This window comes from Cinclus cinclus, chromosome 23 (assembly GCF_963662255.1).
Source record: "Cinclus cinclus chromosome 23, bCinCin1.1, whole genome shotgun sequence".
NCBI classification, from domain to species: domain Eukaryota; kingdom Metazoa; phylum Chordata; class Aves; order Passeriformes; family Cinclidae; genus Cinclus; species Cinclus cinclus.
This window is the reverse complement of record NC_085068.1, coordinates 4,110,640-4,132,014: the sequence shown is the minus strand read 5'-3', so window position 1 is coordinate 4,132,014 and position 21,375 is coordinate 4,110,640. Positions and strand designations below refer to the sequence as shown.

Sequence of the window (21,375 nt, the reverse complement as noted above, 5' to 3'; positions counted from 1 at the left end):
GTGACCAATTCCATTCACTTTACCCTACAGATATATAACCCAAAACTAAAGTCATGCACTTCTCATTCCAAGTCTTATATTAAGATTTCATAAACTTGCAATGTTCCTTTGTTTAAAAGAAGTCTATTCATACATTGGATTTAATAAAAAATGAATTTGATATAAAAGTGAATGCCAAGAAGCTGCACAAACGAAATTCATTCTCTCAAGATAGCTCCCTGAAATACATTTGAGGCAGGAATTTCTGTTTCAGAAAATTCAAAGCAAAATAAAACATGAGTTTTATTGTTTTTCAGACAAGCAAAGTAAAATCAGTCCATAAAGTTCAAACAAATCACACTTTGTGTAGTAGTTTGGTTTGGTCCAATTTAAAAACTCTCAAATGCTTTTTTGGTTTATCTCCAGAAAACTTGGAAAAGTAGAGGCAAGCAAAATTTGCAAACATTTTAAGGCACTATCAAGCTCATTGATGAATAAAATCTCATTTTATGTTAACATTTTTTTGTCACATTCACTTACTCTGATGTAGTACACTAAATAGCTACGCACACTGCACTGAGAATAAACTGGATTTTTAAAATTTTTACAAATTATTGAGGAACTCAAGTTTAAGGCACTAGAAAACTGTGTGTCTTGTTTCAAATACTTGGAAATAAACATATTTGTGTCACTCCACTGAACCAGGCCCTTCACAGGCCAATTCCTCACCCTGGCATTCAGAGTTAATGCTACACTGCTGGTTACCCAGTTGAGGTGGCAGATGCATTGCTGATCCTGGACACATGAATTTATCCAGCCCTAGCTGGGACAGCTCATGCAGCTGCTCAGAACTGGCTGTAAAAGGCAAAAAATGCAAAGTGAACATAGTGGACTGTACAAACTCAGATCTGTATATTGGCTGCTCACATACATGCATGACTATGAAAACTGGGGAAAATCTGTCCAAATATTTATTTTTATCCAAATTGTTTTGTTTCTGAGCTGGTTCCACGTGCTGTGCCCATCCCTTCCCCTGAGCAATCAAGTTAATGGTGCAGAGTGTTGAGGGAGTGGGGTCTGAACTTTGAGCTGCTGTCTGGTGTTCCAGTTTGCTGTGCTAAACCTCAGCTGTGCCAAGTGAGGCAGGTGTAGAAACTTGTCAGTTTTGGCTTCTCCTGACACTCTGGACACTGAGTCCTGGAATCCAAATAAAGAGGATATCAATCAAAAAATGCCAAAGTGACTTTTCCCATTTTGATGAAGACTGCTGAGTTGAACAGGCTTTTGCTTGTTATTCAGCTCCATTTGCTCTTTGTCTCTGCATGCACCAACCAGCAGAAGTAAACATTTCCCAGTAATGATAAAGAGATGATCTTCCTGGCATTTTTGTTTGCTGAGCCCTCAATAATCATCACACCTTTTAGAGATGGGGCAGGAATTTCCATCTGTGCAATTCCCAACATCTCCTGGGACTCTGGAGGCTGTGCTTACCAGGCAAGGATAGGGAGAAGCCTTCTCTTCCAATGAGGCTCGCAGATCCAAACTGCTGAGCAGGGCCTTGCTGGAAGGGACCATGTTTTCCCAGCCAGCCAGGCAATGCTGTGAAAAAAAAATGGGAATGCTTTACCCTTTTCTATCTATTGTTGCTTGTTATTATTTAGAACTGACATCTGCACAGGGAAGTTTAAGTGAGTAATTAATCTATTATTTTTTGAGGAGTTTTATATGACTAACAGAAAATAAATGAAATCTCAAATAAAGGAGAACTACATAGTTGTCGCCTCCTTCACCTTTCTAAACTGATCTTCCACTTCATGAACTCAAGCACCTGACCCCTCCGAACCTTTCTCAACTGACTCATCCAGTTTCCTAAACCTCCAAGCTTCTTCCCACCTCTTCCCTGGCAATCTCTAAGCCTGGGCTAGGTTAGGTTAGCAATACTGCCTGCAGCACTGACTACTGGCTAGAATACAGGACCAGCAATACAACAGCAGCTCTAAATCCACCCTTGCCACTACTGATTTTATGAATACTTCAAAGACACTTGCCTTTCAGACTCCTTAACATCTGTGGAAACAAACACAGTGTTGAGAGGCCAATGCCTGAAACAAGTCAGCCAAATCTGCCCCAAAAGAATACAGCTCCACATGGCATTTTCTTTTGTGCAGTGTAAAGCACTGGAAATATGTCATATGCTTTATGTCACTCACACAAATGCATGAACTCAGAACACACCAAAGGATATTCTGGCTCACTGACACATATCAAAAATTTTAGTGGAAACTCTGACAAGGGAATGAGTCTCAGATTATCTTTCCTTCTTTCTTTCTATAAAGCAAGGACCAGCTGGGGTTGTGCCATCAACAGGAAGACTTCAACTTACCGAAGGCAGTGCTAGATCATCTGCAGCCTCAAAGCTCCTCCTGCGATGGGCCCTGTACTTGTAGGCTGGCAAAAGGGCAGACCTGGGAATGCTGACCCTGGAACCACACAAGGGAAGTAACTGCCTACACCTCTGCCAAGGCACAGGGAATCTGCATGCCTTCCCACTTAGAATCCAAGAGTCTAACCCCAAAGTGAGCCATTTTATTTTAAGGGAGTAGACACTTTACATGCACATTCAGATTGTGGACCAAATTCAGACAAAACATGCATTTCTCATTGATTTCAAGACTGTTTGTGCTTATAGAAAAGATCAGTAAGGAGCTTTTAAGATATCTCTGCCTTGAAAACAGCGACCTTCTACAGAACTGTTGTGACGGTCTTTTCTCCTTTACCTGATCAGCTTTTTCTTCCCTATTGTTTCCTTGAGTTGTGCATATTACAAAGCAGTAATTCTTATTTACCTGACATAGGCTGGCTCTTCCAGTGTCCCTGGGGGCTGGTGGGTACATGGGATCTTACACACAGGGCAGGCAGATTCTGAATCCACAGGGATGGTGAAGAGGCGCTGGTTCAATCGGTAACAGTAAACACCTGCACAGAGCAACAAACCTTCATCACAGCTCTTGTTTGTCACAAGGTCCCTGAACCCAGCCAAAAAAGCTGTGCTCTACCACAGTGCCACACCTGCTTTCTATAAAAATAACTGCTTTTCCTGAAATATCTTACACATTTCCTGTCCCCAAGTAAGTTCCTAAAAAGCAAAACCAAAACTTCAGCCTCTTCAGTTCCGTAACAGAACAATTACAAGAAACCCTGACAAATTAAAATGACACTGAGAGAGGATCCCTAGAAGACTCAATTATCTTTGGACTAGGAAGTTGAATCTGGTTGAAAAGCTGCAGCTGAAAATAACACATTCCTGCAGGTCTTGCATGATGTGGTACTCTCTCAGGATGACAGGTAAAGACTACTAGTTGTTTATTCACAGAAGTTGCATTAGGAAGAAATATGATCTTACTCTTATGAGAACCAGTTACCAAATCCAGATCTTGTGGATCCAGAGCCCTGGGCCTAAAGAAACACATGAAAAAATCAGTTAGTGACAGAGGGGCTGGCCCTCTGAAAAGCACTGCCTTTTCCAAGCACAGATGACTAAGAGGGAAATAAAGACCCTCAAAGCCACGCTTGCAATGTCTTGCTCCAGTCAGACTATGGCTCTCATTACTACAGGAATTACCAGGGGATTGAACATTGCTGCTTCAGCCCTTCCCCATTCCCACTCACTCCAGGTGCTGCTGATGAATACAGCTTTCTCTATTGGACTGTCGGAATTCCTGCAGCTCAGCAAAGTATTGCTCAGGTTTTTCTGTTACTGAACACTCTGTATCAAGGAGCCCTGAGAACACCAAAGAAAAAGAAAAGTTCAATGATTTACAAAATTTGGGAAAGTAACAAAGCAAGCCTCACAAGATACAGTCAAAACAAAAATACAGTAACAAGAAGGGCAGAACATCATGTCAAGCCAGACGTTCACTTTTTGCATTCATTCATTCCAGGAATTTGCTATCCCTTCTGACCCCACTTGGCTTTGCCATTTGCTGCCCAGATTCCCACACCACTGCCACTTCACCACTCCAGGTAAGCACAGGTCACCTCTAGTCTGGAGAGGGGCCTCAAACAAAGCTGCAGTGCCTTTACTGGGATCTGCCTAGGACAGCAGTTCCATCACACCTCAAAGGGGTCATAAACCGTTTTAACTCTTAATATCACCACATCTGAAGTTTTGCTTCAGAGTTAGGATTCACCTGCAATCCAGTCATAGCCCAGGAAAGGATGGGCAGACCAGCTGCTGGCAGGTATGCCATCTTCTTCAGGTTCAGGCTGAAAGGTCACATGAGAAGCTTCCTTCTGAAAGAAAACAATTCATAAACACTTCCTAATTATCTGACAGGACATTCAAAGGTATACAGCTGAGGAAACAACTGGCAGCTATTCAGACAGGACAGCTGTGGTTTAGTTTGAGACTGGATTCTATCTATGCATCTACCAGTAATTTGCTCACCAGCCCTTTGTCTTGTCAATAAATAAAACAGAAAGAGAAGGCATGGACTTATCCAAGCAAGGCAGGATTTTTCTGAGCTTTAAACAAAATGCTGAACTGCACTGCACATCCCCAAAGATCTGGCAACCTGTGCTGCCTTGGAGGATGATCACAGCCAGGGCCAGCCCTTCATGCCTAAGGAGACAACTGTGGAACAGCAGCACTGCACCTGCCTGTTCTCCCTCAGCAAGTGGATAACATTTGCAAAAGACAGGGAACGTCACAGTGAAGTGTTAGGGATTTCTGGTCTTTCAGGTCATTGGCCAAGGAAAGCAGGGCCTGAACAAACTAACAGCCCCTGGCTGCTATAGCTGGGAACAGTTCTGACCCCAACTTCCAATTTACACAGGGAACAGGGCAGGTAATGTTATCCTGGGTCTTCCTCTCCACCATTCTGTTGATTTAGGAAAATAAGAAAATCACTGGTTTAACATTTACCTTCAACTCTTTGGACTGAGATGTCAGCAAGATTGATTTAGGGATATGAGGCTCTCTGATGACCACATGCTGCTCACTGCTCTCTTGATTTTGCACTCTGTTCAGTGATGGCCCCAGATGACTTTTCTCATGCAGTAGAGCAGACTGTTTTCTGATCTCTCCTTGTCCCAGGAAGGAAGATTTTTTCTCTGGACTTCCTTGAGCATGGCCATCTCCATCCACTCTTGAGACTTCTCTGCCACACATAATGACTGCAGACACTGGTGTAACATTCTTATCTTCCCCAGGACAGCTGTAAGCAAAACCTGCTCCTTCCTGTGTCTTCACTTGTTGTTGATGTACCCCTCTGTCACTGCTGCTGTGTTTAACAGATGAACTGAGGGCTGGGCCAGTTCTGGGTCCCACAAGCACCATTATTTCAGGGTCAGCTGTAGATCTTACTGCATTGACCTGGTTTTCCTTCTGTAAGGACAGAGACTCTTAACACATAGCATCAGCCAGACTACCAACACCTTTCATAGAACATCTCACTCACTAAATCAACGTCTCATTCTAGTCTATTCACTCCTTTAAATTCCTGCAGGGGAAAAAGAAAAATACTTATGTTCTGGAGAGTGTAAGAAAGTGATCCACTTCCAGCTAAATGTAGCTTTTCCCAATTTGAGGAACTACTGAACTTTCAGCCCTTGTGCTTAGAAGAAACAAAAAGATTTTGTTCCAAAGTCTTCATTCCTATCTTAGAAGAAACTTGCCTTTCTTAGGGAGGAACTGATCTCCAAACCCTTTGCCAGAGGAACAGACTGAGACCACAGAATCAACAATAACCAAAGGGCAGCTATTATTCTAACAGACTCCATATTCCACATACCACTTTCTAAGAGCTCTTTCATGTCCATATGTCTCCTTGACAACACCACACCATAGGCAGAGCTGCTGTCTGTCATGAAGGCCCATTTGCTTCCCTGAATTTCTAACACAGACACCACACATACCACTCTCCCGGGCGAGGGGACACATCTGTCAGCATCTGTACTGCTATGAAGAGATGCTGGAAGGAGCTGCTTGCTGGGAAATTCTTTTCTGATCTCTTCCTGCTTCATCCTCAGCCTTTGTAGAAGGTGCTCGTTGGCCTGGCGCAGCCTCTTCAGGAGCTCTAAGTCCATCCTACAAAAACATTTTGACATAAAGCCAGAGGAAGAGCAGACTACATAAATTCAATACATTAAGTGAAGAAGCAGACACAGGTGAAACTACTTTCAGGGGACTTTTCCTAAAAATACTTACAGCTGTTGAAATGTTGATTCTTGCTCCTGAGAAATCAGCCAGTCTCAAAAGTCCTTGTGCTGAGAACCAGCACCACTAGATGTTTCTCTCCCCTTGGATATACTGTCAAATATTTTGCTCTCAGAAACTGGGAGCTGACTTAACAGAGATGAGAAACTCTGACAGAGGAAACAATAAACATGAAAAATTCACATCAAAAAGGTAAATAAGAGCCCTTTGTTTTAGAAGCTGTTATTTAGGACATACTTATGCAATACTGCTCATAAGGATGCGCGTAAGTTCAGAACATAAGTAATGAATATGAATGTATCTGCTACATCCAAAAGAAATACAAAGCTCTCTTCCATGTTCCTCAGGCAGGAAGGCTCCAAAAGGCTCAGTTATGACTCAGGACTACAGTTCAGGCAATTCCCATCCCAGAAATGAATTAAATCCCACAAAGGGATGCCATTTTATTAGAAGAGAGAGGTTAAAGGAGTTAATAAACAGATAAATAAAAAAAAGCTAGTTTGACTGAAAGGCTGTCAAACTGTTTGATATCCTTACAACACTACAAGCTCCTCTAAATCTGCAGAAAGCAGATTTTTAATAAAACAGCTGCAAACTCTAAACCCAAACTCCCACATTGCTTTTGACTAGACCGATAACTTACGTTCTCAAGAAAACTATGTGTTTCTCTGGGATCTTTTGTTCTAAAGGATACCCAAAACCTCCTGCTAAGTTCATCTGATTTGTTTTCATGTCTGCTACCTTGGCAACCAGACAGGAGGAATCAAATGCACATGTGGTACAACAGCACCGGGAGGAATCAAGAACAGTGCTAACAATCAACAAACTACAAGATCTCACTCGTTACAAAAAATAAGAGAGGTGCACTACAGAACATAAAATAGAAATATCAGTGTTGAGGCACTAAATTTGAGACAATTTGAAAAAAACAGTAGTTCTCACAGCCTTCAAAGAACAGAGCTAATAGCGTTGATCATCTTCTCATTGCTCATCAGAAAGCTAATACTATGAAAATAACGTCAGCCAAGGGACTTTCTGGAAGGGTTTTACCAGATGAGGCCCACCTTTGGCATAATCTACTAGTCCTTCTTGCCCAGCCCTGGGGACCCAGGTTTACGAAACTGCACTAATTTGAAACCTTTGTGAAAAGGAGCTTGGCCTTCCGCAGTTAGGAACAAACAACGGCGGTCTCGGAAGTGGAGAGCTGTCCTTCCTGCGAGGAAGTTGTTCAACACTCCACACTGCTGCTGCACGGCCGCGCTGGTTCGGCCCTCCCAGGTCACGAGGAGAGAGCCCGAGCTTTGTAAAAGCTCCGCTTTCCCCTCCAAGAGCCGGTCCGGCGGCCGGCAGAGAAGGGGAAACCCTGCCGGCCCTCGCTCCGTCCCTCCCCGGCAGCGCGGGCAGCCCGCGAGCCCCGCCGGGCCCTGCGGCTCCGGGGCCGCGGCGTTCACAGTCCCCGCACCGCCCCCGCCGCTCCGGGAGCCGGGGATCGCCCGGCCCGCTGCAGCCGCTGCGGGATCCCCCCGGGCGGCCCCGGCTGGGCCGTTCGAGGGGCGGGCCCGCCCCACAGCTCCCGGCATGCGCGGGGCCCGGCCCGGGACGCGGCCCCGGCGGGACTCGGGCCCCGGCGCTCCTGTCGGAAGGGACACGTACCCCCAGCACCCCCGCAGCCCAAAGGGAGTTGTTTTGAAAGCTTGTCGCGGGAAATATTCCCTTTTGTTCTCTAATCCACCCGATGTAGTTTATCAGCTGAGGGTGCTGATCCGCCGCACTTCAGGCCGCCAACTCAGTAGTCACTGTTGCTTCCTACAATATTCTCAAGAAATCATTGATTCAATACTGACAGTTTTAGTGCAGTTAAAACTTTCTATCAGACAATTCAGTATCATGGGTCTCCTTGTTAATTTTCAAACTAAGAATGCAGGAAAAGGTCACTAGTGTCAAACATGCAATTCAGTACCAGGAAGCAGCAAAGCTATACATATGTAAGCTTATATACTTACACTGGAAGACTGTATCACAACATGCAGGACACAGCAGGAGAAATGTTTTTCCAATTCATTTTTATTTTGGTTTCCATTGTTTACAGCACTGTTACAGGACTAACTCATGCAAATTTATCACCTTAAATACAGCAGAGAGAAAACTCACTGGTAAGAGTATTTCAAAGAGCTCCATCAACATAATGCAACAGGAAAAGTAAGTAGCAGCAATAAGATAAAAGTGCATTTAGCTGACCTTCTTTAATGGGAGTTTGGGGAAGACTGTTTTTGGAATTATCTGTTTTAAGGAATAGTTTAGCATTCTTTATGAAAATCAGAAGAGAACAAACTCCTCATGATAGTGTTCATTCCTCCAGTACTCTCAGTTAAAGAAGTACAGCTGTAATTTGTTTCACAGGAATCCAGCTTATAGGCCTTTCTGTTAGAAGTTTGATTCTCAATCACTTGGGCTTCCAGGACAAGGGTTACACCAACACATTAGCAGCTTTGCTTGTGAAAAAGTTTAAGTGGTTCTTTCCCCCATTCTGTAGCTCTGCAGTGAGAATGCTGAGAACACCCGGGCCAGAGCAGCGTCAGACACACATAACAGCAAGACACTGGGTTCTAAGAACCCATCAATCTCTTTTCCCTTCACAGATAAGACACTGGCTTAAATATCAGCTCATTTATCAGATTTCCCCTAAAGGCCTGCTGAAGAGATGCTAACACTACCTCTTCAAAAGCAAGGTCAGCATTTCAAGTAGTCATGAGCTGCTGAGCAATAGTAAATCATCCTCTGCCTTAACCTGGAATTGACAATATCCATGTGTATTAGGGATGTGCTTAGTATTGTAACTCAATAGAACAGAACATAGCTTATTATAATTGTGTATGTGACAGCTTGAGAGACTAAAGATTCAAATTTATTCAACCAAGACCTGCAGCAGATTAAGACTAGATGATTCCACTTACTCCAGTATACTTCACCACAAGCTCAGAGTACACACTCCCAGAAACAAGGACTCGAATTGCTTTCTTGCTCATTCTCAGACTTGATCAAATCTATATTCCCATCCTCGTGGATGCCTGAGGAACCCAGTCAAGGTCAAAAAAACCTGACAGAAACAGCTTTTCAGTTTGAGCTGGACTCAAAGCTTTCTACTGGAAGAGAAAGGTTTGTTTCCTTTCTGTGTTCTAGGGATGCAAATCTCACCACCAGCTCCTACAAAATCAAGATACTTCAAGTCTTTCTGCAAATCTCAGAAGAGCCTTACCTAAGAAGTACTTACTGATATTTCACTATTTTTACTCCCTCAAGTATCAGGCAGCTTCTCTCTGGAACTTCCATGATATGAAAAACATGGGACTTATCCCAGGCACATGACATCTATCAACACCCGAGCATGAATGAGAAATCCTAAAGCCTTTTTCAAGAGAAAAGTCTCTTTGTCAGTAAGAAAATCACCCCACTGCTCAGTAGTTCTGAATTCAGCTGGGATCTGTTCAAAGACAGCCCATATTCTATGTGTGTGATGCTGAAGAGATTCAGATTGTCACTAACCTCAGAACTACAGGATCTGATTCTGGATTCCTCAAACATTTTGTAGGCAACAGAATGATTATAACCAACATATGGCAAAATACTGACCCACAGAGGAAAAGAAGCTTGCAATAGAGGAACTTAATCCTACTCAGGCTCCTAAAATGAGTGAGAATTTCTTCTCTATCAATTCCAACAGTAAGAAACTCAAGTCCTTACAATTCCCAGATACTGTGTTCTAAATGCATCAGGACAAAACTCAACAATTAATTCCATGTATTTGCAAATAAAGAATGTACTGAAAAAAACCCTAAGTTGCTTTAAGCCATTCTTGCCCTGGCATGAACTACAAGAGCCACAACTCTCCCCACCCCTGAGAAGCTGTACCTGCCAGCATGTTCTGATACTTATAACAGAAGGAAAACATCAAATCCTATTGCTGCCCAGACTGTAACATCTTGTGGGAACTCTACATGAAGCAACATCTCTTACAGCGTGTAATCCACATGCTGTTCTTGTGGTCAAATAGTGGTAATGGAATTCCACAGGCCTGCTTCCAGAAACACAGCTGTGATTTTCCAAAGAAAACCCACATTCATCAAGCGAGCTCATAATGCAGTGTTTCACATTGTGTCAACTGGCTTCTCTTTCCTAGTTTTCTTCCTCAACAATATGCCAAATTATCAGCACTATCTCCTTCACAGGAACTAGTTCTGTATTTGCAAAGTATTTGTCCATGTCAGGAAATGGGCCAGACTGTGTTATTAAAGAGCTCTTAAGAGGAAGAAAACAACTCCAAATTCACTAAAAAGCAAAAGCAAAATCTTAGTCCCTCTTGCTCCAGAAGTGAACTAGGTTGTGTTCACAGGTTTAAGCATCCTGAGAGCAATAAACCTTTCTATGAAGAGACACTGTGATTTTCTGTTATGTTGTAGAATAAAGGAACATTAACCTCAGAGGCAAGCCTGTGTGGGCTATAAATGCTTTGTGCAACCACCATCACATCTGTGTGTGTGGGATCTGTGTTTAGTCAAGCAGCTGCTTGTCATACATACACCAACCTGGGTCTTGGAAGTCAAAAGTTGGCATTATGAAGTAAAACAAATGACTCCATAAAGATGTGTCAGAATAACTTTTAACCTGATAAACACTTGATTGCTTTAAATTTGTTTAAAGCAAAATGCACACACTCCTCCTGAAGTAGCCCGGTCTCACAAGGAAAAAGAAGAGTTATTAACAGCTAGTGTTTAGAGGTGGGACACAGAACAGGGAAGCAGAATCCTACTGTTCACACAGCAACTGGAAACACAGCAATATGCTCTTGCTCATTCCCTTTAGGGAATTCCATCACCCACCATGTTCTCTGCAGTAATTAAGAGAGCACTGAAGGGAAACTGTTCTTTTCCTCTTCTTCTCACACTATCTGCTTTGCTGCAGGTACTGATGTGTGAACATGTTGAGCTCACTGTCAAGCCAACCTGCTTTGTTCCTGCAAGGAGAGAAAGTTTTGTTAGGTGAATGAAACATCTCTTCTCAAGACAGTCAGAAAGAAGTGTAACAAAAACAAGTACATTGCAAGGCATGGAGTGCCAGAGGTTCATTCCAAAAAGCTGCTGCCATTCCTTGCAGGTCAAGAATGTTTGCCTGCTGTCAGTCCCTAAGCTTTGAGGTTCAAACAGAGAGATCTAGGACACAACTTCATATTGGCCTTATTGTGTAAGTAACAAGTCTTCCCAACAGCCTCTGCAGGGTAAACAAAGCAGCAGACAACTGGGTACAAAGGTGAAGGCAAGACTTTTTGCTTAATATCATAAGGGCCTAAAGGAGTTTGTAGGGGTGTTAGATTGTATGTTTTCATAAATGGGAAGGAACTGTAATATCAAACAAATAAAAACAAGGAAGTAAAAGGTGTTTTGTGAGACAGAAACTTTAAATGACTGTCAACAGTCCATAGGAAAGTACCTAGTGAAAGGGAACATGACTTAGTAGGGAAAAGTGCTTACACCTGCACATCAAGTAATAGGATGAAGACAGAATGAACTCTAAGCTATAGCTCATATAAACATCCTGGGGCAATCACATGAAAAACAACTGTATGGAATAATCAAATCTCACCTGAGCAGTTTTGCTTTGCTCTGCAGTGAATCCAAAACTTCAATTTTTTTATTCAGGGCAGAAATTTCTTGCTCAAGATTCTCCCGTGTGACATCCACTTGCTGACACAAATGAGCAAACGTTCCAGCAAGCTCTCTATGAAACAAGAAGAGTTGAGTATGATGGAAAGTAAGATCAAACAGCACATTCAAGGAATAAATTCCTTTGATGTATAAGGATGATGGTATCATGACTCAGACACTCATCTTTCCACTTCTGCACAAGAGCATTTTGATTTGAGACACAGAAGTACATCCATCAAGACTAATGCCTAACAGCACCCAAACACTACATAGTCAAAATAAAAGTAATATTATTTTAAAACATGTGTCATTACATTTTTAAAAATCTGGAATTCAGCATGAAGTTCTCTTTTTTTTTAACAAGGAATAGAATTTAAACAAAAAACAAACAACAGAATTTCCATAAGGTGTTAGCTGAATAGAGGGAACTCACTGCTGGACTTGGTGGCTGCAGTTTGAGCCCGTGTAGCTGACGATGAGCTGCAGTTTCTCCCCAGCATACTCCACAAACTGCCTCTTGAAAGCTCTCTCCTTTGCTTTGGTGGTCCAGGTGAGGCGCTCGTACACATAGAGCAGCCCATAGAGGCCAAAAGAGAGAGCAATCAGTCTCCAACCTACAGCCTTCCAGACCTAAGGAAGCACAAGGAAAAACAAATTAAAGAATCTCCATCTCAGACTGATGCTTGCTCCCAACAATGATGCACAGAGCATTGCAAAATCAGCTCATTATACTCAAATGGAAAATCAAAGGAGAATATAGGCCACTATCTATGAATAGCAAATATGTACAGGATTTGGCAGTGCAAGTGCTTTTTACATCAGTGCTCCAACTTAAGTTATAAAAATGCTGCCTAGAATGCACACATACCACACCACCAACCACGATGATCCCCATGGAAGTTCGGGAAGTTAAAGAGGCCAGTCCAGTCACCATGGACACCATGAGTTCTTCCTGGGTCATAGAGCCCTGAGGCAAAGGAGGCAGACTGGGATTTGCTGGTGTTAAAGGGCGCTGAACCTAATTAGAAAAGCAGGGACAAAACAAAATCAAAGGAGAGAATAAAAGGAAGGGAACCACTGCTCTTCCCACCCAAGGAACTTCAGCAGCCACTGAAATAATGAATATCTACCCCAACTACTCAAGAAGGTATTCTACCTGGTCATTATAGCCCATCAAGGCCCGACGACCATTCTTTGGTCCCAAAAATCTGTTCACCAGCATTGTCCAGCCAAGAGAGAAATGGAATTCTATGTCCTCCTGGAAGTCGGCACAAAGCTTGTCACAGTTGAGATCATAGCTGAGCATGAAGCACTGCCGGGGAATTAACATGTCTATCTGGCCCCGCGTAGAGACTGGGAGGAGGGGTTTTAAACCATCTGCACAGACAGAAAACAAATGCATGCAAAAAATGGCTGTTGAGTTCACAAGAATTAACTGGTCTTGTACTCCATAATCAGACTGCTTATGGCTTGTTTCATCCTCCAGTTTCCTTAGTATGTTAAATTTTCGTAAGCCAAGCATGTTGCAAAGTAAGAGATACATCACCAATTATTATTCAGTTCTTGGTTCTTCAGACCAACCCAGAAGGAAATCTTTCCAGACCTTCTAAAACCCTTATAGGTAGCTGGTGAAGTTTATAGATTAGCAAGATCTTGGAAAACAAAATCTGAAACCCAGTTCTACAAGTCTTTAGGCACCATAGTCCAGTATTCAGATGGGCACCTAGTTACAAGTCATTTGTATTTCATGATTTGGTGTAAGAATCTCCCAAATTTCCAAAGCCACAATTCCTCTCTGTCATGACCATCACACTGTGACTGTACATATTCATTAGGAAATCACTGCACAAGTTCAGACACGCATATAGAACGTTGCATTACTCATCAAGATGGAAACTAAGATGGTGCCAGCTGTACATCAGCCACTGGATTAATGAGAAACCCAGAACATCTACCTAGTTATTTTGCATTGCAACTCAAGGGAAGAACGAGGACAATATTGCCTGTGGGACTGACCTATCATTTCCTGCTGCATTGTCTGCAGGGAAGTCGTGATAGCACTGGAGCAACGATCTGACATGTTACGGCCCAGGCCTTCCTCGATGTGTTTATGCAGCTCCTGACAACAAAGAAAGGGTTATAAGATCAGGATAAACATGGCTAAGATGCAGGCTGAAGGTGCTAGAGCTTTACCTAGTTAGAAAGACTCTCCCACAACAAGAGCTCACAATCTGTCTGCCCAGTGTTCTAACATTAATTTTATACTTCCCCTGGCTTTTCAGTGAAGAGGATAAAAAGGCAAATCAAAAAAATCTCACACGGACTCTAGTTCAGGAAAAGTTCTGTTCAATATATATAATGTGATATATAATGTGTATCAATTTATTACTGAGATTATTAAAAAACTAAAGCTTTAGCTCATATCCTAGTTTGAAGATTGTTAAGCATCTCAGTGAGCTGGCATAATTACACAGAGTTAAAAAAGTTCTCTTAAATTGCTTAAGCAAACATCACTTACACTCTTGTACACTTTAAGAACTACTTGAGATGGATGGAAGTCTGCTTGGTATTCATCTACCAACACTGAGAGCCGTCTGATTTCTTCTGCCATTGCATTTGACACCTAGAGGAACAGCACGAGAGAGTAAACAGAGCTTCTGAAAGCTTTTCTCCTCTTCCCATCTATAACTTCCCACACTTCAAAGCTTGGCCAGTACTGTGCATTTTCCCCACCATGCTGGTAGCCATTTCAGATAATCCAGCTTTCTGCAGACACTCCTCCTTACCTGCCTCTCCACCTCTTCAGTGATTTGTTTGATTTTCCTCTTGTAGTCTTGAGTAAGGAGCTCCAGCTGTTTGTCAATAAAACCTAGACGATCCTGACGTTCCTCTCGCATTTCCAGACAGTAAATTCTGGTAAAAAAAACTCCTGTCCATCAAAATGCCAGATAAATGCACTTTTGATATATAAATATATTTGAATTCCAAAAATAAGACAGATTTTCCCGCCCACTAACAAAACATGTCAATATCTGCAACACATTACAGTCATGGCACAGGACAAAAATAAAGTCCTTTCCCCAATACTTCCATAATTCACTAGAAGCAAGACCACCACTACATGTCCTTCCTGCTCTCATACATGCTGTACTCTGCTTTGTATTTCACATGCTCATGTTCCCTTACATCTCTCCCAGAATACAAACTTCAGTTATGCAAGCACCAAGCATCAGCTCTCACCGCTGCTCCTGGGCAGCAACGTGCACAGAGTCCATGATGAGACGAACATCTTCCGCAATCTGCTTCGCTCTCACCGTATGCTGCTCAAATTTTGTTTTTACTGCTGACTGTGAAATACATTCCTGTAGACAAAAGGCAGCTCAAGATTAGCAGCAGGCAGGACCATACAAACACAACTTCTCCTTCCTGTATGATCTATTTCCAAAATGTGTGCCTGCAAGTCTTTCAGGAGTAAAATCTAACCAAAAGGTCAGCGCACATAATGCTCACCTCAAACCTTCTCTCGAAGCTTTGAAATTCAAGCATTCTTACTTGAAACCCATCTGCCAATGCTCCACCTGAGAGAAGGAACACACAAAACAACCACTTAAATTTTGAGAAAGCAATGAGATGTTGGACATCAGGAAATGCTCTTGCTTTACACTGAAGCCAGTGCAAAAGTGCTACTAAATTACCCTTCCTAGTAATAATTTGGCCTACCCCAGTTGTATACATTTTTTGAAACAAGATACTCTCTATTTTCTATTTTCTTCTCTGTAAGTCAATGGAAAGTTTCTGCTAGCTTTCCTTACCTCCTTCTGGCATCCCTTGAGCCCTCTGAATCCTGGCATTCAGCACTTCTTTTGCAGACACAAAGAAAATTCGATCCCCTGCCTGGGCTCGATCCACCACACCCAGCTCATCCACCAGGAAACTGGTACACCGCTCCATGTGCTGCCGGCGCACCTGAGGGATAACCATCACAAACCACAAGTGCAGTTAAATCCACATTATGCAGCTCTTGAAGGTCACACCAGGCACCCAACTGCCCTCTGCTGGTCTAAGCTACCAAAAAAGCATGCAAAAAAAAAAAAAAAAAAAAAAAAAAAAGCTATTTTATGGGATTTTCCAGAGGTTCTCTAAAGTGATCTAGCTTCAAAGGGTCTCTGTGAGACTCCTGATTTCCTGCTCGGAAATTTCAAGGGTCATGTCCTGATCACTAGTCTATGTTCCCTCTAGTCTCCACACTAAGGTGATAAAAATCCAACCTGTAAAACAATCACACACAGCACTGATTGTATCCTCAAGGACCAGAGGCAAAACAGACTCCATAATATCCATGCAAAGAAAATAGTTTAAATGCATCACAAACCTCTTCCATGTATTCTGGTTCAGAGGCAGATGCATCCCAACGGTTATTTAAAATAAATATATTGGGTCGAGATAGACGTTCATTCACCTTGTGAAAGAACTGCTTCTCCTAAGGAAAATGAAACAAAACCTCTTTAGATTAATATGTCAAATATTTTCATCCTTTAGCTAAATTAATTGAACAAGTGGACTTGCACATACAGTTTGCATCAATGTTGATTCAGAATTTGCCACCAGGACAAATACATCAGCATCAAGACAGAATTTGTCAATCCAGCTGTCCAGCTCTGTGGTTACATCAATGCCAGGGCTAGCAATAAAGAGAAATGAGACAGCAAAATCAGAATTTAGAAAGTTATTAAGAACTTTTCAGACCATTAATTTCCCATGTCTTAGCTATACTGCCCTGAGGTGACAGAGTACAGGCTAAAAGGAAGTAATGACCAAGAAAATCACACTGTTAATTATAGCAAGGGACTTCAGTCACTGTCTTAGATTAGAACAGGGTCAATTCCCTTGAGGTTTGTTAAATATATATTTGCAAACATTTCCGTAATTAGTCTGTGATAAGCAGGAAAGGAAAGAAAGCTATTTCTCACCTGTCCATCAGCACCAGGTCATCCTTTAAGAGAGAACATTTGGAATTGGGCCACATTACACTGACTAGGCTGCCAGCATTCAAATGTTCATCCTGATGAAGGGCATGAGCCAGCTGGTTTACTGTCTATGAAAAGATGGAAATAACATTTCCTGTATGCCAAGACCCACTAACACAATTATCCTCCCTTCAGGACTGTTCATGGACAATTTGAGATAAAGCCCAAGTTCAAATTATTTTCTCTATGGATGCTTTTCCACATAAAACCTTCTTGAGTGTCCTAGTAAAAAGGCAACTGCTAGTGAGAGTTTATGAAAGACTTTTCCTGTCTACTAAGAAAGGCTACTGAAGAATTATCAGGAAGTCTGTGATTCTGTCAGTCAGTTCTGAGTCAACGCTCAGAACTTCCTGAGTCATTGCTATCACTAACAAATACAACATATCATCTCCTTCATAAATTGAACAAGTCCCCATCCTGCAACTTGCTTCATTCCTTACTTTCTACATCTAACAGAGACTCACTCTTCATCTCCAGTCCTTTAATGACTAAAATCCTTAACTGTGAAATTTAATTTTTTTCTTCCCTCTTCTGACATTTCTGAAGAGCTCTTATCCTGAACCTTATGCTTAAGGAAATCGTACCTTAACACTCTTCTTTTCCTCTGAGCCTTCAGTCAGCAGGAAAGCCTCATGTCCATCTGTCCCTTCTACACGCAAGAAGCAATTTGTGGTGTGTCCAATTCCTGAAGGAAGAACTTTGTCCCACAGCATGGCATTTATCACAGTGCTCTTCCCATTGCTTGTCCTGCAGTCACATGAAGGACAGTGTTTCAGGCTTCCAAGAGCCAGGTGCTCATTTTAATATGACAAAAGCAAGTTCTCTTAAGCCAAGCTGTATCAGAGTCATTAACTATTTAGGTGCCAGAGGCAACCTGCAAAAAAACTTTTCTATTTCTCTATTTTAAGAATTCTTCAAACTGAACAATTACATGACACGATACTTGTTTCCAATTTACCTGTATCAAGGACATGGACATTACAAGCAAAAGCTAAAGCATTAGTGTTTACATAAATATATTTTACTGGCTACAATACTCAAATGCTTTACTGAATGGGGAGTGTAGGCAACACAAGCACGTGACTCACCTCCCAAAAAAAGCAACTTTCATATGTCGTCTTGCCAACACTTCACTGATACCACTGACTTTTGACAGGTAGCTTTTGACTTCCAGCACCTGCTCTTCTGTGGTGACAGGATCAAGCTCTGCATTCTTGTGTGTTTCTAAAATCAAAATAGATCATGTCTCTGAGTGCCAGAAGCCATCTGGGTCAGTCCTGGGTAAAACCCCTCTCTGTGATGGTAACACTGAACATTTATCTGTGTCCCACAGCTCGTATGGGTGATCTTGACACAGGCAATCACACCCTGAAGTAATTCTACAGTAGCATTTATCAAATGGCCTCTTTTGTGTATCTCGTAACTGTTCCCATTCTTGGGACTGCTTTGAGCAGAACAGCCAACACTGCAAACAGCCCAGCACCCTTAGAGACAAATTCTGTCTGTGCCTTGAGCTGTTAAAGCCAATTACTGGCATATGTTACATGTCAGTAGCAATGACGTGTTCAGGCAAGAATATTGAAAAGGATTATAGGCAAAAAAAAAACCCCTACAGAGGTTGTGTAATTAATTAAAAATCTCTCAAATATAAAAACCAATCATAGCTCCTTAACAGATCAGTTTTTTAATATGCATGAACTTCTCATATTCAAAATATGAACCTGAACTCCACCCAAATTCAACAATTTTTCTTGCAAACACGAATGCATAAACAGACACACCTGTATAAATAAACACATTTAGCAGTATCATTTAACTGATTGAGGGTGCATATTTTGGGGAAAATCATACATGGGCAGAGCACTGTTACACACTCAGCTCAAGAACTCAGCTTACCTTCTAGGAACAAGGAGCTCTCGTTGATGTATGCAGCCAGCTGTTCAAAAATACCATTGATTTTCTTCTTTGCAGTGACAAAATGTTTAAGTGGAGAAGCATTTACCTCAGCCATGTGTCTTTTATCCTTCTTCACTGCAACTATTGAGTTGGAACGAGTAAACAACAGGGACATTGCGCTACAGGGAAAAATCCAGCAAAGACCAGTGTCATCAAGTGTCAACAGCTATCCAAGGGAATGTAGTGACAGGACAAGGGGGAAAGGCTTTCCACTTAAAGAAGGCAGGGTTAGATGGGATACTGGGAAGAAATTCTTCCCTGTGAGGGTGGGTGAGGCCTGGCACAGGTTTTTCAGAGAAGCTGTGGCTGCTCCATCCTTGGAAGTGCTCAAGGCCAGGTTGGACAGGGCTTGATCCACCCAGTCTGGCAGAACGTGCCCCTGTCCATAGGAGGGATGGAACTGGATAATCTTTAAGGGCCCTTCCAACCCAAACCATTCTGTGATTCTGTGATCCGATCAAGCATCTTTACAAGAACTAGATAAACATGCATTTTAAGAACTATCTATCTTCTGTCTTTCATGAAGAAATTTTTCCACTTTATACAACACACGTATCAGAAAAAAAAAACCCAAACGCCTTATTTCTCCCTTCCAATAAACAGGCTCACAGTGATCACTCCTTCTCATCCTCCACTTACTTTCAGGATGAGTTACGTTTTCACAAGTCAGGCATGGCAAGCTTGAGGCCCTCTCGAAGACAAACGGCAGCAGTTTTCTCTGCCTTCTACCTCTCCCCGCCTGCACTCCGTCTGTCCCGCAGCTCCTTCAGCGACGCCGAGTCCAGCCGGTCTCTACCCTGTGGCAGAGTGACCGCGGATGAGGGACACAGGCTACCGAGCTCCGCCGTCACGGGCTCCGCTCCCCCTCCATCCCGCTGTGCCCCACGGATGCTCTGGGCTCTGCTCCCCCTCCATCCCGCTGTGCCCCAAGGATGCTCTGGGCTCTGCTCCCCCTCCATCCGGCTGTGCCCCACGGATGCTCTGGGCTCTGCTCCCCCTCCATCCGGCTGTGCCCCACGGATGCTCTGGGCTCTGCTCCCCCTCCATCCGGCTGTGCCCCACGGATGCTCTGGGCTCTGCTCCCCCTCCATCCGGCTGTGCCCCACGGATGCTCTGGGCTCTGCTCTCCCTCCATCCGGCTGTGCCCCACGGATGCTCTGGGCTCTGCTCCCCCTCCATCCGGCTGTGCCCCACGGATGCTCTGGGCTCTGCTCCCCCTCCATCCCGCTGTGCCCCAAGGATGCTCTGGGCTCTGCTCTCCCTCCATCCCGCTGTGCCCCAAGGATGCTCTGGGCTCTGCTCCCCCTCCATCCCGCTGTGCCCCAAGGATGCTCTGGGCTCTGCTCCCCCTCCATCCCGCTGTGCCCCAAGGATGCTCTGGGCTCTGCTCCCCCTCCATCCCGCTGTGCCCCAGGAATGCTCTGGGCTCTGCTCCCCCTCCATCCCGCTGTGCCCCAGGAATACTCTGGGCTCTGTTCCCCCGCCATCCCGCTGTACCCCATGGATGCTCTGGGCTCTGCTCCCCCGCCATCCCGCTGTGCCCCAGGAATGCTCTGGGCTCTGCTCCCCCGCCATCCCGCTGTGCCCCAGGAATGCTCTGGGCTCTGCTCTCCCTCCATCCCGCTGTGCCCCAGGAATACTCTGGGCTCTGCTCCCCCGCCATCCCGCTGTGCCCCACGGATGCTCTGGGCTCTGTTCCCCCGCCATCCCGCTGTACCCCACGGATGCTCTGGGCTCTGCTCCCCCGCCATCCCGCTGTGCCCCAGGAATACTCTGGGCTCTGCTCCCCCTCCATCCCGCTGTGCCCCACGGATGCTCTGGGCTCCCCAGCCATCCCAGTACCCGGAGAATGCGTTGGGTTGACGCTCCGGACGGACGCCGCTTCCCCCTCAGCCCTCTGGAGCGGGAGAAAAGGGCGGGAAACGCCCTCCTCATGCCCGCCTCGCGCCCCCTCAGGACCCTGCCCCAGAGGGTCTGACACTCACCCGGCCCTGCCCTTGTCCCTGTCCCTATCCCTGCTTCTCCGGAGAGGACCCTCAGAGAGACTGTTCCAGCCTGGAGAAGCTTCCAGGTCCCCTCGGCTCGGCCCGGCCCGGCCCCGCCCCGCCCGGAGCTCACCTTCACCGCCGCTCCCAAACGGCCGCCATGTCACCCCGCGGCGCCGTCGCCCGGGAGGCGCGGAGCTGCGTGCGTCATCGCCACGCGCCGCGCGCGGGACACCCTGGGAGTTGTAGTTGCGGGGCCTCATGGCGGGCGGAGGCGGCGGCCCGGGCTCCCCTCAGGAACAGAAGCAGGGACCACGTCACGGGAAAGGCTTTAATGCGAGTTCCCCGCGCTCAAACCGTACAGCTCGTTAACGCCCGCCACCGAACCGGCCCGAGGAAACACACAACAAAATAACAAAAACCCCCAACAAAACAAAAAAAAAATTAAATCAAACCAAAATTAAACAAAATAATCCTTGCTGCTGAATAAATACGTAATACACATTTTGGAC

At 44.2% G+C, this 21,375-nt stretch overlaps 2 protein-coding genes across 5 annotated transcripts; both read right to left on the bottom strand.

Moving 5' to 3' along the window:
* Window positions 1–257: 257 nt before the first annotated feature.
* MIIP (migration and invasion inhibitory protein) lies at window positions 258–7,547 on the bottom strand. 4 transcript variants are annotated; one of them, XM_062507510.1, is made up of 11 exons: window positions 7,335–7,547; window positions 6,188–6,345; window positions 5,896–6,107; window positions 4,904–5,365; window positions 4,170–4,272; window positions 3,649–3,760; window positions 3,383–3,435; window positions 2,826–2,955; window positions 2,363–2,459; window positions 1,471–1,578; window positions 258–1,176 (listed from the first exon to the last, which is right to left on the bottom strand). In XM_062507510.1, the coding sequence occupies exons 3-11, from the start codon at window positions 6,085–6,087 to the stop codon at window positions 1,021–1,023; spliced, it is 1,413 nt and encodes a 470-aa protein (XP_062363494.1). In that variant the 5' UTR covers window positions 6,088–6,107; window positions 6,188–6,345; window positions 7,335–7,547; the 3' UTR covers window positions 258–1,020. The 4 variants fall into 4 exon arrangements, with proteins under 4 accessions (XP_062363494.1, XP_062363498.1, XP_062363497.1 ...); XM_062507514.1 differs by having other exon boundaries at window positions 258–834; XM_062507513.1 differs by having other exon boundaries at window positions 5,896–6,067.
* A 695-nt stretch (window positions 7,548–8,242) lies between these two features.
* On the bottom strand, window positions 8,243–19,665 carry MFN2 (mitofusin 2). Its single transcript, XM_062507521.1, has 18 exons — window positions 19,518–19,665; window positions 18,819–18,997; window positions 18,011–18,146; window positions 17,507–17,669; window positions 16,866–16,990; window positions 16,468–16,576; window positions 16,268–16,375; window positions 15,708–15,861; window positions 15,406–15,473; window positions 15,136–15,257; window positions 14,682–14,808; window positions 14,414–14,518; window positions 13,912–14,014; window positions 13,052–13,272; window positions 12,764–12,913; window positions 12,329–12,525; window positions 11,834–11,968; window positions 8,243–11,207 (listed from the first exon to the last, which is right to left on the bottom strand). The coding sequence occupies exons 2-18, from the start codon at window positions 18,991–18,993 to the stop codon at window positions 11,138–11,140; spliced, it is 2,268 nt and encodes a 755-aa protein (XP_062363505.1). The 5' UTR covers window positions 18,994–18,997; window positions 19,518–19,665; the 3' UTR covers window positions 8,243–11,137.
* Window positions 19,666–21,375: the final 1,710 nt, after the last annotated feature.

Bases quoted from the DNA above. Each gene is read 5' to 3' on its own strand.
- MIIP (XM_062507510.1), bottom strand. From the start codon at position 6,087: ATGTCAAAATGTTTTTGTAGGATGGACTTAGAGCTCCTGAAGAGGCTG. The intron at 4,273-4,903 runs GTAAATGTTAAA...GTTTTCTTTCAG, and splicing joins CTCAGTCCAAAGAGTTGAAG to AAGGAAGCTTCTCATGTGAC. The intron at 2,460-2,825 runs GTAAATAAGAAT...GTGTGGTTCCAG, and splicing joins GAAGAGCCAGCCTATGTCAG to GGTCAGCATTCCCAGGTCTG.
- MFN2 (XM_062507521.1), bottom strand. From the start codon at position 18,993: ATGTCCCTGTTGTTTACTCGTTCCAACTCAATAGTTGCAGTGAAGAAG. The intron at 16,991-17,506 runs GTACGATTTCCT...ATCTTTTCATAG, and splicing joins AGGAAAAGAAGAGTGTTAAG to ACAGTAAACCAGCTGGCTCA. The intron at 12,914-13,051 runs GTAGAATACCTT...TTTTCTAATTAG, and splicing joins TGATGGGCTATAATGACCAG to GTTCAGCGCCCTTTAACACC.